Raw genomic sequence first — 16,474 nt, 5'->3', positions numbered from 1 at the left:
CGCGGGGCGGCCGCCGGCGGGGTTGGGGGGGGGGGGGGGTTGCGGCGCGAGGCGGGGCGCGCGCGGGGCGGGGGGGGGGGGGGGGGTCCTCGTCGGCGCGCGGAAAAAAACGCGCCAAGTTCGCTGACGGTGTCCCCCGCGGTCTCCATGGCAACGGCGCGCGGGAGCGGGGCCGGCATGTAGCGGTGAGTGAGGGGGGAGCGGCCGCACCGCGGCCTCGGGCCCCGCCGGCCGCGGGGAACATGCGGGGGGCGCGGGGGGGCGGCCCGAGCCCGGGGCGGGGGGCGGCGGGTCCGCGCTCGGCCCCCTCGGGGAGTAAATGGCGCCTGGTGTGCGCGTGTGTGTGTGTGTGCGCGCCAGGTGTGAGCGCCCCGGCCGCGCCCCGCAGGAACCATGCCCGGCGTCCTGCCCGGCGACAGCGCCAGGGCCAGCCCCTCCAAGAAGAACAGGCTGTCGCTGAAGCTCTTTCAGAAGAAGGAGGCGAAGCGAGTGCTGGATTTCGTCGAGGCGCAGGAAAATGAGCCGAAGGGCGCGGAGATGTGAGTGCTGCCGCGCGGGAGAAGTTTCTGTGGCGATGCTGCGGCTGCGGCTGCTCCGGCCATCGCCGCTCCTTTCGCTTTCGTCTTCTGGCGCAAATAACGCGCTGCAGCACGCGCTAAATCCAATTAACGCGCGCTGCCGTTAAATTAACGTTAAATTAACCGTCGGGGCGGGTTCGGCAAACTGGGCGAGCTGTAACCAATTTCGGTTTTAGAAAGCGGCTTTGCCGCACCGGGGATGTTCAGCTGGCACAAACTTTGGGATCGCTTGCCGAAGTTAGTTTTTAAAACCTGTTTAATCACTGTGACCAACTTCTAATAACTCTTTTAAGGGAACAACTTTACTTCTGCTGCAATTTGCCCTTTTGATATTTTGGATTTTTTCTTTTGGTGCTTAGTTGGTACAAACTTTGGGATCTGTCGAAAAACTTGCTTTGCTTCAAGTTAATATAAGTAGTTATTGTGTCGCTGAACTATTTATATTAAAATTTAATTTCTGCAAAGTGAGCTTTAATGAGAATATGTAGGATCTTTAATTGTGGGGTTGGCTTTTCAGGCCCTAAGCAAAACCATTTCATTGCTGATGAGGGAATTTAAGTGGGAAAAAGAAAATTATGGTCAGTTAGAAAGAGTTGGAGAGTTTAAAATTTGGTTCTGTTGCGTCATTACAGTGCATTAGTCACTTTTAACAATGATTAATAATAATGATAATCAGTGTGTAGTGTGTCAGGTTTATTGGTTTCTTTTTCTAGGTTTTTTTTTTCTGGTTTTATGCTTTAGCTTTGCACCCAGAAATGAAGTGATGTGACTGGAGCAGGGGACAATGTAAAAATACATTCTAGGCAACATTTTTTCTGCCTTATGAATGAAGAAAGAACATACAAAATTATTTAAATATGAAATTTTTGATCCATTAGATCAGTCTCCTGCTATTTGATGTGTTGGAACTTGGAGCACATTTTCCTCCTGTGTGGTTTTGGGGGGGTTGCTGAGGACTCAGTGAATTCAGACACACTTTGGCAGGGTTTAGCCCTGCATGTGTCAGTGCTGAATTCCCTTTAGGTGGGGAGAGATGCAGGAGGGGTTTTTCCAGTGTCTCTTACCCCATTTCTCTGTTTCCCAGTGACCAGGTGGTTCCTGCAGCACAGCCCCCCTCCCTTGTCAGCTGTGAGAAAAAAGACAACATGTTGCCTTTTGTGGGCTTGAACAACCTGGGCAACACCTGCTACCTGAACAGTGTCCTGCAGGTGAGGCCGTGTCCAGGGGGGCTCCAGGAGGGAGATTTTGGTCAAGCACAAATGGGTGAAATCAGTTTATTCTGGGTGCACTGTAAAGGGCATCTCATTACAGCAGGGAAATAAAGATGCTGCTGCAGGAAATGTGTGCCCTGTGGTTGTCCTGATTGGGAAATTCTTCAGTTTCCATACTCAGGGCTCCTCCCTGCTGTGAAAAATCCTGGATCTTTGTGTGCCTGGGGAGGTGCAGAGCTGTGTGGATTATAAATGTGCATTTATGTGTGGAATAACTTCTTACTCCAGTTATTCTCGTGTTTTCAACTGTTGCTTTCAGGTATTATATTTTTGTCCTGGTTTTAAAACTGGAGTAAAACATTTATATAACATTATTTCAAAGAAGAGAGAATCTTCAAAGGATGAAGGAGAGCAAAAGGCAGAAAAGGTAACAAATCCCCACGTGTTCTTTATTTGTAACCTTGCAGGCAAGGCTGTCCTGAATGTAGGGAAAATTTAACTGATTTCTATTCTTAAGCTTTTAAGCATTGTTTTCTGCACCGTTACTTAAGGTGAAGATGTATTTGAGTGGTTTTGAACTTCAGCAGAAGTTTTAAAGTCTAACAGAAGAAATTTGAGGAAGATACCTGACCATGCTTCTGGCACAAAGATAATTATGATACAGTGCCTGGAGCTGATGGAAATCCTTGTTTGGACAAGGATGGTTTGGGATTTTATGACTAATTGGGCTTCTATGTTTGTCTCCTACTTGGAAAAAAAACAAAATACTGTTTTTTGAAACCCACCTGCCTCCCATAGCAGACAAAAAATCCAGCCAAATACAGAAAACCAAGGGAGGGGAGGAGAGAAAAATGTTAATTTGTGACCAATGTAACTGTGGCAAGTGTTCTTATTCCTTTTACATTGTTATTGCAGGGAAGCTGTAAAGAAGATCCCTTGGCAAGTTACGAGCTCATCTGCAGTTTGCACTCCTTGATCCTTTCAGTTGAGCAGCTTCAAGCCAGTTTTCTCCTAAACCCAGAGAAATACACGGATGAATTGGCCACTCAGCCCCGGAGGCTGCTGAACACCCTCAGGTACAAATCCCCTTCAATGCTGACACAATTCTGTCCTGACATTTCCAGGCCATTATATTGCCCAGCTTTAGAGGGTGGTGCAAGGTAGATGGCCTTAAATTTTTGATGGCCTTATAGGCAGCAAGATTTTTGTACTTATTGTTGGCATTGGAAATTTGAAAATAAATTTGAATTTTGTAAGGCTGTAATGCAGAGGGGGTTTAAAACAGTGCTTAGGTGCAGAAGTGTTATTAAATTACAGAGAGGTTTGGGTTGGAAGGGACCTTAAAACTTGTCCAGTTCCACCCCTGCCGTGGGTAGGGACACTTGCAGGGATGGGAAGGATTCCCTTGGAGCTGAGGAGCTCCACTGCTGGGTGTAAATCCTTAAGGCAGAACCTTCCCCCAGCTCTGTCACAGAGAGGACTCCTCTGTATGCTTGGAGAAGATCCTCCATGACTTCTAAATCCCTGATTTCAGTCTCAAATCACAGTCCCCAGTTAGCAAAGGATACCAAACTCTCATTCTTTGCTCCTTTGCACAGAGAGCTGAACCCCATGTACGAAGGGTACCTGCAGCACGACGCCCAGGAGGTCCTGCAGTGTATCCTGGGGAACATCCAGGAAACCTGCCAGCTGCTGAAGAAGGAAGAGCTGAACAAACTGCCTCTGGAAGAGCCTGCAGCGAAACTGGAGGAAAAACCCAACCAAAACTCTGAGAGCAATGGGTCTGTCAGCCCTGCTGAGGAGGAGGATCCCACCCTGGGCAGCCACGGCGGAGACGCGGCCAAGGAGAAGCTGCTCAAGGCAAACGGGAAAAGGAAAAGCGACGCCGAGGGCGGCAACGCCAAGAAAAAATCCAAAGTATCAAAAGAACAAATTGCAGCAGAAGAAAATCAAAGGCAAACCAGGTCCAAGAGGAAAGCCACGGGAGAAAAGATGGAAAACCAAATGGATGCCATTGCCAAGTGTTCCGGGGAGAGCGAGAGCGCCAAGCCCACGCAGAAAAAGTCGCGCCTTAGGTTAAACTGGTTAAAATCTTCCTGCAAACAGCCCAGTATTCTGTCCAAATTTTACAGTCTAGGAAAGCTAACTACAAACTTGGGATCCAAAGAGCCAGGGAAAGAATATGACTGTGAGTTCGAAGAGTCAGCTGTCAAGTGTGAAAATGGTGACAGTAAAGAAGAATATCATGAACCAGCGTCTCCCGTGGAAAGCCATCATGGAAAAGGAACTGAAAAAGAACCAAAAAAGGAAGGTTGGTGCACAAGTGGATGGGCTTAAAATTAGTAGGATTAAGAAAGTACAATGCGTGGGAAGTCAGCCTTCAGACTGCACAGCCTGCAGAGCTCTAAACACAAAATTAGATTTTTCAGGAATTGAAGATGATTTTTAGGAAAGATCATTTATTTTTATATGTATGTGTTTGTAGTTTTTTTTCTTTTAGAACTTGACCTGTTTAGCTTAGATCTCGAGGCATTTCTCTTAACATTCTGTAATCATTGTACAATATGTATAAAAAAGGCTGAATATTACCAGGTTTGTATTTACCACTAATTTTTGTCATCCACAGAAAGAGCAAGTGAATTCAAGATGTAAAGGAATATTTCTGGCAGGAGCAAACAGAACCAAGCCCCACTAGCTATGGTTTTACAAACAGTATCCTCTTTTTCCCTTCCAGTTCCTTAATCTTTCCATATTCCCAACCTTCCCAAGAACCAGGAAGGACTCAGGATGTATTAAAGATCTAATCTATTTAGATCTAATAGATACCAATTAGAAATGCTAATTGGCTGGCAGGTCTGGATTTTGTTTATGTCAATGAAACAAGATACATGTTGAGGGAAGGGCCTCAGTATGAATCCAGTACTTACTAATTTGGAACTTTCCACCCACCAATTTTTTATAAAAAATTGAAGGAATGAAGAGTCTTTTGAGCTGTGCATTTCTTCTGCAGATTTGGCCAAAATTGGCCAATAAATTTAGGAAGGAAATGACTGAGCATGAACAGAAATGAGGCAAACCCACAGTGTGGTGCTCCTTGAGGAGGTCAGCAGTCCATGCTAAGGAGTCAGAGCATTGATGACAACCAAATATTCCAGAACGTGACACTGTCACTCTTCAAGTACAAAACAAGGGCCCAATCTTAGAGCAGAAATTAAAATTTGAGGCCCAGGAGACAGAGAGTCCTTATTTACTTACAAGCAGGTGATACCATGGAAACTGCTCATGATTTGTTTTGCTTTTTAATTCCTGTTGAGCTCCCTAAAAGGCCATGGCTGTAACAGTGATTTTCTGAGGATAAGCAGGTTCTGAAGGGGCTCTGGAATGAAGTGCCCCTTGCTCAGGGATGTGCCGTGTACTCTCTCCAGGTACAGAGCTGGCTGTCTTCGAGCTGGTGGAGAAACTCTTCCAGGGCCAGTTAGTGCTGAGGACGAGGTGCTTGGAGTGCGAGTGCTTCACGGAAAGGAGGGAGGATTTTCAGGACATCAGTGTCCCAGTGCAAGAAGATGAACTTTCTAAAAGTGAAGAGAGTTCTGAAAGTAAGTAATTTCCCTCAAAGAAAAAGGGCTGTGAAATGTATTCCTGCCTCAGCCAGCCGTGGGGAAGGACAGTGCTGCAGTTAGGAAGGAACACGGCTCCTGTTTGTGCTGGCTAAAATTAGAGGTTGTTATCTCCTGTCCTGATTTGCTTTAGACTTTGGAAACACGGTGCTGATAATGTTGGCAGATCCAGATAATATTCAAATTGTTCCAGATCTTAACACATAGCATGGACTGCCTACAATCTGTCACTTAGGCACCTGTTTTCCTGCTTATGGATAGGTACTTCCTTTGATTTGAGTCTTCTTTTTTCTTCTGGATAAGAAATTTTGCTGCTTTTTCTTCTTCTTATAAGAAATATTTACATTTTTTCTTAGAAATAAACACAAATCCAGCTTTTTTTTCTTAGTTACTCTAAAAAAAAAAAGTAATGTTTTAGATTGTTATTTTAATAACATTCGTATTATGATTGTAAATGTTAGTCATGTGGTCTCTTTCACAAATTTTATTGATCTATATGCAGCTTTTTAGCTATTCTCAAAAGGAAGCGTGCCAAAACCACATCTTGAAATGAGAATTTTAAGGGAAATAATTTTAGTTGCCACTGACTTAATTTGGAGCAGCTTTTCCTGCTTTTGCTCCCCGTTTTGCTGAAGGATTCAGAGGAAAATGTGCGGGGTGATGTTCATATGTGAAGTGCTGCCGACAGCGGGTGATCCTGTCAGCAGTGTGAGGGTGGCAGGGGAGGCAAAACGCAAGAAGTGAGAGGGAACTTTCTGGTTATTTTGGGGGTTTGCCTTAATAAGTGAAATTCTGGTCTCATACAAGCTCTCCATTTCCAGACATGGCAACAAAATTGTGCGATCTGAAACGAGCTTTGGAAAAATCCTAATTTTGAGTAACGGTAGCCATTAAGTGATGTTTTCATCCCTTCCTGAAATGCTCCAAAGATTGGAATACATCACATATTTCACACATACTGAGTGTTCTTTGCAGTGTTGCAGGTTTGGAGTGGTCTGAACGTGACATATTTTGTTTTGTTGCTCTTCTGGCGGGATGCGTTGGAAATGTAAATATTGGCATATCGATGAATACAGTGATTTTGTCTTCTAGTTTCTCCAGAGCCAAAAACAGAAACGAAGACTCTGAAATGGGCAATTTCCCAGTTTGCCTCAGTGGAGAGGATTGTGGGAGAGGACAAGTATTTCTGTGAGAACTGCCACCACTACACGGAAGCCGAGCGCAGCCTTTTGTTCGATAAAATGCCCGAAGTGATCACAATTCACTTGAAATGCTTTGCTGCCAGTGGCTTGGAGTGAGTATGCATTGCCTGTCTTACCAAACAGGGTCCTGCAGCCAGGGAAGTCTTACCCCAAGAGGTGGAAATGCTTTGGAATGTTTCCAAAAGATTCCCAGACTGGAATTAAATTGCTGGGATGAAGCCCTCAATACCATAAAGGCTCTGTGTTGTTCCAGGTAGTGGCACAAATTACTTCCAAAAAAATGGACTTTTGGGAGACTCCTTAACAAAAAGTTTTTAGCTGTACTTTTAGAACACCCTGATATTTCTTAAAACTTTATTTATTTTAAATATTCCCTTATTTAAGGGGATATTTAAGTTGTAAGTAAATAAACTGAGTTCAGAGGCAGTTTTAAGTGCTTTACCAGAACAAGTAACGAGAACAAATCTTCATTTTATGGTCTGATGTTGTCTCTGCCTGAATATGAGTACTAAAAAGATTAATGTGAATAGGGAAAAAAAATTAATCAGGAGTTAACACACTTTGAAGAGCCAACACTCATTACCCCAGAATTAACCAATTCCTTTAAGCAGACTTTGGTCTCTACCTGAATGTGAGCACTGATATTTTGGGGGAAAAATAATAATCAGATAAACATTTTAAAGCGCTAATATTAAAAGGAAAAAAAATCAATTACGTTAAAAACACAGTAGTATCAGCATCATTGATATTCAATTACCAATTAATCAGTTTGGTATTGTAATTGTAGCAATCCTTATGTTTTGAAAGAAGTTGTGGGAGTGTTTTTTTTTTTTTTTTTTTAATACTTAGGAATTTAGGGATTTTCTTTGGGATGAAAGAAAACAAAGAAAAATCCATCCCCACAGCACTGTACAGGAATATCCAGGTTTCTGACAAAGCAGAAAGGAAATCTCTGTGTCTGCAATGACTTTCCATGCAAATCCAGAATCATAACATACTAAATTGTCTTTTCACTGATCTCCACAATATTTATTTAAATACTGATTTATATATACTGACTTACAGCTGCACACTTAAAAATCATGACAGTTGAGTGGGAAACATGAAAATTATCTTCCATTTGCTCCTGTATTTCCTATTTTCCTGTTTCCATGAGGAAGGACCTGCAGTTAACCAATCCTCTCCTGCCTCACTCACCCTCTTCTGTCCTGGCCAGCTTCAGGTCCTTGCTCCAAAACACTCAGACCAATTTCCAGGTCAGAGTGAATCCAGTCTCTTGTGGTTTTCCTCATGTGTCCTCTCAGTCATTCCATAAATTTTCTGCCAAGGGCTACCAGTCAGAGATTAAGGAAGTCAGAGTGGAAAACCTGACAGAGAAACCTGTGATGAAGCTGAAACTCTTTAGAAGAGTTTCTTGATTTTTGGGTTGGATGTTTTGTTTTGGGCAAAACCCTATCATTGCTAAAAGTAGTAACAAAGTCTTCTACTGGCTTTAAACTTAATTTTTTTAAGATAAGAATCTTCAGACAACTTTTAGCTCCCACAACAATTTGGGAATCTGGTCTGCTCAGTTTTCCTCTACTAAGTTCTGTGGTGACTGAGTTATAAATAAATGAGAAGTGAAGGGTACTGTAAATATGCAGTTAATAGGGATTTTATTAATCTTTTCTAGATGCTGCTTTGCAAAGTGTTTTGTTTTAAAATAAAGCAGCCAGTTTGAAAATCTCCTTGCCTGGGGAGGAGTCATTCTCTTTGGCAATTGTTGTGTGGGGAAAAATGCCAGGCCACGTGTGAGCAGGCTGTGAAGCTGTTTAGAAGGAATTTGTTAACTGGTAACATGTAATTAAGCATTTCCACTATAGAAATTTAACAATCTGTGAGAAAATCAGCTTTTTGTCTCGTGAAATTCAGTGCAGTGGGTAAAATGTCACTAATTTATGGTCTCAAAAGATGTGGCTGCAGAAATCAGGTTTGCTGTGTTTGAAGTGCATCAGTCAGAGCAGGCAGAGTACTTGGCATGCAATTTTTCTGTCTTCAGATTCTTATCATTAAGAAGAACAAAAAGCTAATAGGAAAAGATTTCCTCTCTTATTTCCTCCTCTCCAAATCTTTCTGATGCTGGATGTCATTGAGAAGAAAGGTAGAGCCTGCTTTTTCCTGTTTTCTGTGAATATGATTGTCCCAGTGTGCTTGAGTGGAATTGGATTTGTAATCCAGGGTATCAGCCAGCAGTTCTGTGTTTCTTGACTCTCTTCTGAATATCTCTATTTCTGGCTGCTGCTAATTGGGATTTTCAGAAGATTTTAAGTTTTATTATTTCTGATTCTGTGCTCTTCTGTGTTCTTTTTGGTGGAGTGAAATGTGTATGGTGAGAGAGGTGTGAAGTGAGGTTTCACTGAACTGGAGTGACTGAGGATCTGTGTGTGTGCCACTGTGTTTGTTTATTTCTGTGTCTCAGGGTTCATGGCTCTGAACAGGAGTGAAGCAGAACCAAAATTAAATCCAGGAAAACAATAATCATAACTGCAGTTATGCCATGGCTGCAGTTTCCTTGGATTTAAGTTATTTTTTCCTATGATAAGAGAAATGAGATCTTGGAAAACCTCAGTTTTACAGGGCTTGTCTGTACTCCCCAGTATTTTTCCCTACAACACCCTCACAGTTGAGTAAGACTGAGTCATCCCTGGAATTTATTAGGACATCACAACCTATTGTTAAATAAAGGGGTTAATTGATCTGGGCTGATGCAATGGGTAAGTCATCAAGAGCAGAATCATTCAAGGAGGCTGATGCACAATGAAATCCCAACACTGACTTTCTCTTCAAATTCTGTAGAAGATCCTTATAATGAAAGGACTTTTTCCCTTCCTGGTTAATTTGTGTGCTGTGAACAAAATACTGAATATTTATGGAATACTAGAGGCTTCTCCAAAGTAAATTAGCTTTCAAACAGAATTGTTTGAAAAATTAGAATACCATAGGACAGCTAGTGAAGAATTGCAGGTGAGCACCACTGGCACAGCTACAGTGCATTGAGGGGAGCTGAGGAAAATTAGTCACAATCTCTAAGTGATACTAAAGCTACTTGAAAGTAAAATAAGTAATGCTTTATTTAGTAAATGACTCTTTCAGGAGGAGAAAAAAACAAACCCAACCCTGCTTGGTTCAGCCTTGGCTGGGGAAGAGGTTTTTGGTTTGTTTTTGAAGAGGATGGTGAGAGAGAGAAAGGGGGTGTTTGTGCAGAAATAGGAGCAGGAGTGATAACAATCAGCTGAACCTTTATCATCATAATTTAAAAATTCTCTTCAGCTGATACTCTAGAAAAGGGGGATCTCAGAAATAGTTAAAATTTAGTTTCTGGGCTGTAACATTTAACATTACAGTCCTAAAGATGCCTTTCCTGACCGGGGGTGCTGGTGCTGAGCCAGGGCAGCAGGGAGCAGTTCCCATCATCCGTATCTTTGAGGAGAACGGCTATGGCTGCACCTCTGGGCCACCTGGAGTGGTTTCTGGGAGGTGCTGTGGCACGAGGTGTAAGCTCTGTGTCCCTTGCCAGGTTTGACTGCTACGGGGGCCTGTCCAAGATCAACACGCCGCTGCTGACGCCCCTCAGGCTGTCCCTGGAGGAGTGGAGCACGCGGCCCACCAACGACACCTACGGGCTCTTCGCCGTGGTCATGCACAGCGGCATCACCATCAGCAGCGGCCACTACACGGCCTCGGTGAAGGTCACGGACCTGCAGAGCCTGGAGCTGGACAGGGGCAACTTCCTCCCGGAGCCGGGCTACGCCGCGCTCAAGCCGGAGCCGCTGACCGAGGAGGAGGCGCGGGCCGTGGCCGAGGACTACGACGACGGCGAGGTCTCCTTCAGGCTCAACGGCGCCGCGCCGCCGGGCAAGGTGCTCAGCAAGAAGAACATGGAGGCCGTGGGGCTGCTCGGGGGGCAGAAGAGCAAGGCTGACTGTGAGCTGTGTGCCAGCAAACAGCCCAACCCCGAGAAGCTCCTGAGCCTGGCTCCCGAGCCCCGCAGCGAGCCCAGCGCTGAGCCCAGGGCGGAGCAGGGCGAGCCCCTGGGGCTGGGAGCCAACGGACTGGAGAACAAAGCTCTCTACGTGCTCCAGAGCCTCAAGGAGTACGAGGGGAAGTGGCTGCTCTTCGACGATTCCGAAGTGAAGGTCACAGAGGAAAAGGACTTTCTGAATTCTCTTTCTCCGACATCGTCATCTACATCGACTCCTTACCTACTGTTTTATAAGAAAATTGTAGAGTGATGCTGGACTTGGACTGTAAATACTTGGGATTTGCATACACCTCTGGCTCTGATTTGCATCCAAACTACCTGGAAGCAACGGCTGTTTGTTTTTTGAAGCTACTGATTCTTCATCTTTCTGGTCTTTTTTTCCTTTGGTGTCAAGTGGCTCGACTTGAATTAACAAAACATGACATAGGACTTGACTCACACCATAACTTTTCTGCTGGAGAATAGTGCTCTGACCTTTTAGAAATACCAGTTTGTATAGATTCTAAACAATGCCTACAGCACCCAGTAGTGGTTTTAATGCAGCTCTAGGTCTCAGACACACCTGTTGTATTATTAGCTTTTTTTTTTCTTTTTTTTACCCTTTTCCTCCCTTTTTTTTTTAATAAAAGTTATTTGTATTCATACCCTGGAGTAAATGTATATTAACTAGCAAATTTCATCAGAAGTTGTGTATTTTTGTAACTTGGGAAGTAACACTTCATATTTAGTCTTTGGGTAATGGACGTGGTTTATTCTCCTGCTCCCGTTCTTTCCTGCTCCTTGCAACTTGAAGCACAAGGAAAAGAGTCTGGGAACCTTGTCCAGAGCATTGGAGGGAACTGAATTCATGGAAGTGTTTTTGACTGGTCTAATTTGCATCTTGCTGCATAGTTGTTAATGAGCAAACTGTAAATAGGTGTGATTAATACTACAAACCAGGGGCAGAGTGTAGTGTAATTAAAATAATTTTGTACTTTGAAGAGTGAAGCCCTCAAATCTGCATCTCTGTTTGGGGTGATTGGGAACTTAGTGGTGACCTTCTAACTGAAGTTAATTTGTACCTGGAGCTCACTGAAACGTGGGGGGAAAGGAGAGCATTTGGCTTTGATGCTTTGTTAAGAATGTACATAAGAAATAAAAAAGTTATGATCAGCATCTGAGACAAGCAGATCAGCCTGTTGTGTTTGGAAAGGGGAAAGCAGAAAGGGAAAGGGCTTTAGGAACAGTTACAAAAAGGCTGGGACACTATCTAAAAGAATTAAAGTGCTTTTAGAATACATTCTGTGGCTTTTAGCTGGTTCTTGAACAGTACCTCCTAATTTGAAGGTACTTTTGACTACAGTTGTGAGATTAAGGAAAAACATTGTAAAACCAAAACCATTTGCACTAAATCCTAGAGATGAAAATCCCAAATTGTCTATCAGAGAATTGAAAGTGACTCCTATAAACTAATAATTAAAATCTTAACAAACATGACTCAGAAAAGGGGGATTGTTCAGTCTGTCCCAGCATGGATGGAATGACATCAAGTGTTACTGCAGGCTTTGAGCATGCCCTGGATATAATTCACCTTTTTCCACTACAAATTAATTTATTTACAGGAAAACACCTAAAAACCTCTGCCTAGTTAATTCTGCAATACTTAATTTTTACTATCTTTTATTATAATGTTGTATAAACATGGAGGTAAAGTCAGGAAAAATCGCTTTTAGTGCATTTTCCATGTTAGGTTTGACCTCTGATTGTTGTACAGGCCTTGATTTCGCAGCATAAAAAATCTGCAATGACAAAATACACTTTCCCTTTTCCAAAGCACTGCATCATAATAATAAATAATTCCAGAGTCTAAACCAAGAAAAAGCTACATTACAAAAATATCAGTAATCTTACCTTGCAAGGGCAGCTCAATCCCATTACAGAATGCAATTTTTTAGGCTTTGCTGAATTTCAGCCTGCAAATGAAAGTTTATTTTTCCACACCTGGTGTAAGACTTTATCTTTTTCATTCAACTGCAGCATCAGGAATGTTCCAAGGAAACAAAATACCATTATTTACACCAAAATAGGATGTCAGGAAGACCCAGCTGCCTTCCATCATCCCAGCACAGCTTGGGAGGAGATTCTTTGTGGCAGCTGAAGAAAAAACAGCTTCAGCTGGAAGATGCTGAATGAAAACCCCTCCTCTGGCACAGGGAGAGGGATTGGGGGTGGATTTTTGGTATATTCACTCAAGCAGCACTTGCCACCCCCCTGAACTTTTTGCTTGTAATTCCTGTCCTGGAGTAGGACCGCTGTAAATTAAGTTTCATCCTTTCACGGCTCCTGGGATTTGTTTGCACTGTGTAAATATTTTTAATGCCTCTTCCTGTAAATCTCTTCCAAAGCCCTTCCCTGCTTCCTTAATATTTTCCATTCTGAGATTCCCTGACTCTTGTAGCACCTCCAAGCACCCCATGGCTTTGCAAGAGCCTTGGAATATCCATGAAAAGTTTGGAATTTTCCTTCTGCAGGGAACTGCATGCAGGTGTTCCTGTGCTCTGCCCTGTGACACAGAACCAATTCAGGATTATTCTGTTCCAGGGAAGCTTGCAGAGCCTGGCACACATAACACCAACCACTGTGCAGCTGTTGGGATAACAGAGCATGGGAGAAGTCTCCAAGAACCTAAAATAAGTAGCAGGAAGGGGAAAAAAAAGACCCTCCCCACCCTAAACCTTCAGTGCTGCTGCAGAAGGGGGCACTTCATGTATAAACCCATTTTCCCTTCTATTTTATATATAAAGAGTATGTTTATCAAATTCAGGTTTTGTGTGTCTATCTGGTTTTTTATGCATATTTAAATATTTATGGAGAGAGAATAAATGTGTTTAATCACACACCACCTCTTCCAGGGGACTTTGTTCACCACAGAGAGGAAAAATAGTAAGGACAAGATTTAGGAGTTGTGGACTCAGCTCCAAATCTGATGTTTCCTCAAAGTGCAGTGTTAGACCCCAAAATATCTGCTGCAAAGCACACCTTTCTTCACATAAACAGCAATGCAAAGAATGCTTTGCACCCTTTTAAATTGTGACACCATTTTAGGTGCTTTTGCCCTGTGAAATTAGGCTTTAAATTAAAACATGCACACAAAATGAGTTTAGTTCCATGGACACTGCTAATTCCAGGGGTGAGGAGATGCTGGGACCTCCCAGCTGCTGGTGATGTCCATGAACACACAGAAGTGAAGCTGAAACTTCCCCTGATGGACTGAAGGAGGTGAAGAGGTACCAAGCTGTGCCTGGTACTGTGGAATTATTCTTTGTTTGCAGCAAAAGAACAGGGATAATAAACAATCAGCACGTGGTTAATTAATGGTACCATGACTTACCTTGCTCTGAACCTTTTCCCCAAGGATGCTGAGCCCTGAAGTCCAAATGCACAGGGAATTAAAGTGTAAACATTCACATATTTAATAGTACCATCAAAATAACCATCAGCATCATCACTACATTAAAAACTTCCAAAATGCATTTGCGTATGGTCCTAATATAAATTAAATATAGGAACTAAAAGTAAAATAAATTTAACATTAGGTAATGCTATAAATAAAGGTAAATGCGTTTAGTGTACCTTTGAGTCATAAAAATGCCTTAAAAAACAGGTAAGTTTACAGCTCATCACCAATACTCTGGATACCACTGCCATGATGGTTTTTTTTTTTCTTTTCAAACATTGAGAAGTCTACATTTGACAATTCAGAATGAATTTTTGGCCACTGAACACTTTGATGGAGGAAGAGGTGTGTGGGATGTCCAGGATGAAGTCCAAGTTTTATTTCACAATAAAACTTCTTTGATTCCCAGCGCTGATAACAAGGCTCTTTTTCTTTTCAAAACCTTAATTTTTTAAGTGCTTTTTTTTTTTTTATTTTGGTTTTTAACTCGTTTAGATTTCCATTTTGCGAAGGCTCATCCTGCTGAAGGAGTCTCTGAGGGAGAGAAAATACAATGATGAGCTCAGATTTTCCATGGTGAAATAAGAAACCTCACCAGATGAATGACTCTGAATTGATTTCCAGAATTTCCTAGAGCTGGTTACAACAAAAATTAAGTCCACTGGCATTAAAATTCGTTGCTTTTCCAGAATTGGGTTTGGGTTTGTATCTGGGATCATCCAGAGCACTGACAGAAAGTTTAATTCCTGTGTACGCAGAGAAGCAGCACAAACATCTGCACAACTGAAATCATATTTAAATCTTTCAAACACATCCCTGAAGTGGAATTTGCCAGGAATACTTGGAGTTGGACTCAAGTGATCCTTGTGGGATCCTTCCAACTCAGGATATTCTAGGATTTTCAGGGTATTTTATGTCATACCTGTATGAGGCTCCCTGCACAGGAAGATGAGATGATAATTACCACACCAAAAGCATTTGTAGGGTTCCTGGCTTGGCAGGGAGGGAAGCTCTGCTACTCCCACCATGACAGCCAGGAAAATTTGCCAGGGAACAGCTGGGACACAGAGGTGGGGAGAGCTCCAGCATCCCAAAGCTGGGAAGGGAGGGAAAGGACCTTCCTGCAGCACTCCCAGCCAGAAACCCCCTGAGTTCATCTCCAGGAACATCCAGCCTTGCCCTGCTGCCAGGGAACTTCACAGGGGTCACAGATTCCTGCTGGGAACCACTCCTGGCCTGTTCTGGGAGCCACAGCCTGGCTGGAAAGTGACTGTACCCAAAATCCCCCTGCTCAGCCATGACCTGCACATGGAGGTTTTGGTCACCCCAAACCTGGAATTTTCCCAGACCACCTGGAGCACCCTGCCCTGGCACAAGGTGTCCATGGCAGGGGGTGGGACTGGATGGTGTTTAAGACCTTTCCAACCCAAACCCTTCTGTGATCCTGTGATTCCCAGGGATTTTTATATCCTGTCTCACACAAACCCGATCTCCAGCTTCCTGGTCTTCCTGCACCAACAATTTTCCCCCCCTGGAGCGCCTCATCCCAGTTTCATTGGGAATAAATTCCTGCTATGCTGAGGGTGGTTTTGCATCTAAAAAGAATGGGATGCAGGATGGAAACAAACAAAAAACCCCAACTGTCCTAGCTGAGGAACAGAAGGAACCTTGCAAACACCACCTACCACAGCTGCTGGGAAGGGAACGTGCTCTCAGGAGGGACAGAAGGGGAAAGGGACGGGCTCAGCCAGGAGAGCCTTAAACAAACGGATGACGCAGGATCCCGGGAAGTTCAGAGCCCTCAGTTTCACACCCTGTGCCCCAAGAGGAACCCCAAATATGCACCTGTGGCACGTGACAGGCAGCACTGCCTTGTAGAGCTGTGGGATCTTCCTGTTGATCAGGGGCTGCAGAGCCTCCTTGAGCCGGTGGTAGTTGCGCTCCAGCTCCCGCTGATATTCCTTCTGGTCCGGCCCGATCAGGCTCTTGTTCTTCCTCAGGGCATCCTCACACCTGCAACACAAACCCTGTGAGAGCTGGGCACGCAGGAAGAGCCCCTGGCCACAGGTTTGTTCATCCAATAGTACAAAAACAGCCACTCTGTCCCTCTGGGATCACAGGGAATATCCTTTGTCTTGTCTTTTGGTGATCAGCTGAACCACCTGGTGTCCAGGGGGCAAGGAGAGGGTGTCACATCTCCCATTTCCAGAGTGAAAACTCCTTTTTTATTGTCATTTAGCCTCCAGTTACATCTATCCTCTCTGAAGAGAAATGAAAACTCATTTCCACAGAGCCACTTCCAGTCCCAGAGGATTTAAAGACGGATAGAATCAGGAGAGATTAATAAATAGCAGCCTGGGATGTTCATCAAGAACTCTTCTGCTTGCAAAGATGTAATTTAAATAAAGG

At 43.6% G+C, this 16,474-nt stretch overlaps 2 protein-coding genes across 14 annotated transcripts in view; one reads left to right on the top strand and one right to left on the bottom strand.

Annotated features, from left to right (window-relative positions):
- Positions 1–87: 87 nt before the first annotated feature.
- USP1 (ubiquitin specific peptidase 1) lies at positions 88–11,273 on the top strand. Of its 3 annotated transcripts, none has more exons than XM_053950407.1 (9): positions 88–185; positions 389–539; positions 1,663–1,786; positions 2,109–2,216; positions 2,705–2,865; positions 3,388–4,100; positions 5,215–5,385; positions 6,499–6,700; positions 10,165–11,273. In XM_053950407.1, exons 2-9 carry the CDS (start codon positions 394–396, stop codon positions 10,877–10,879), a joined length of 2,340 nt encoding a protein of 779 aa, XP_053806382.1. In that variant the 5' UTR covers positions 88–185; positions 389–393; the 3' UTR covers positions 10,880–11,273. The 3 variants fall into 3 exon arrangements, with proteins under 3 accessions (XP_053806382.1, XP_053806381.1, XP_053806383.1); XM_053950406.1 differs by having other exon boundaries at positions 361–539; XM_053950408.1 differs by lacking the exons at positions 88–185; positions 389–539 and adding an exon at positions 709–815.
- A 2,784-nt stretch (positions 11,274–14,057) lies between these two features.
- The window catches only part of DOCK7 (dedicator of cytokinesis 7), a 95,272-nt gene continuing 92,855 nt past the window's right edge, over positions 14,058–16,474 (bottom strand). For all 11 annotated transcript variants that reach the window (XM_053950401.1, XM_053950402.1, XM_053950403.1 and 8 more), the window contains 2 exons: positions 15,911–16,078; positions 14,058–14,599 (listed from right to left, as the gene is read on the bottom strand). In XM_053950401.1, the coding sequence (XP_053806376.1) occupies positions 14,557–14,599; positions 15,911–16,078 (211 nt within the window). In that variant the 3' untranslated portion in view covers positions 14,058–14,556. The remainder of the gene's footprint in view (positions 14,600–15,910; positions 16,079–16,474) is intronic.

The sequence above is a fragment of the Vidua chalybeata genome, chromosome 9 (assembly GCF_026979565.1).
Source record: "Vidua chalybeata isolate OUT-0048 chromosome 9, bVidCha1 merged haplotype, whole genome shotgun sequence".
In the NCBI taxonomy this organism is placed as follows: Eukaryota; Metazoa; Chordata; class Aves; order Passeriformes; family Viduidae; genus Vidua; species Vidua chalybeata.
Note: the sequence above shows the minus strand (reverse complement) of the source record. Positions and strands in the feature narration are given on the sequence as shown.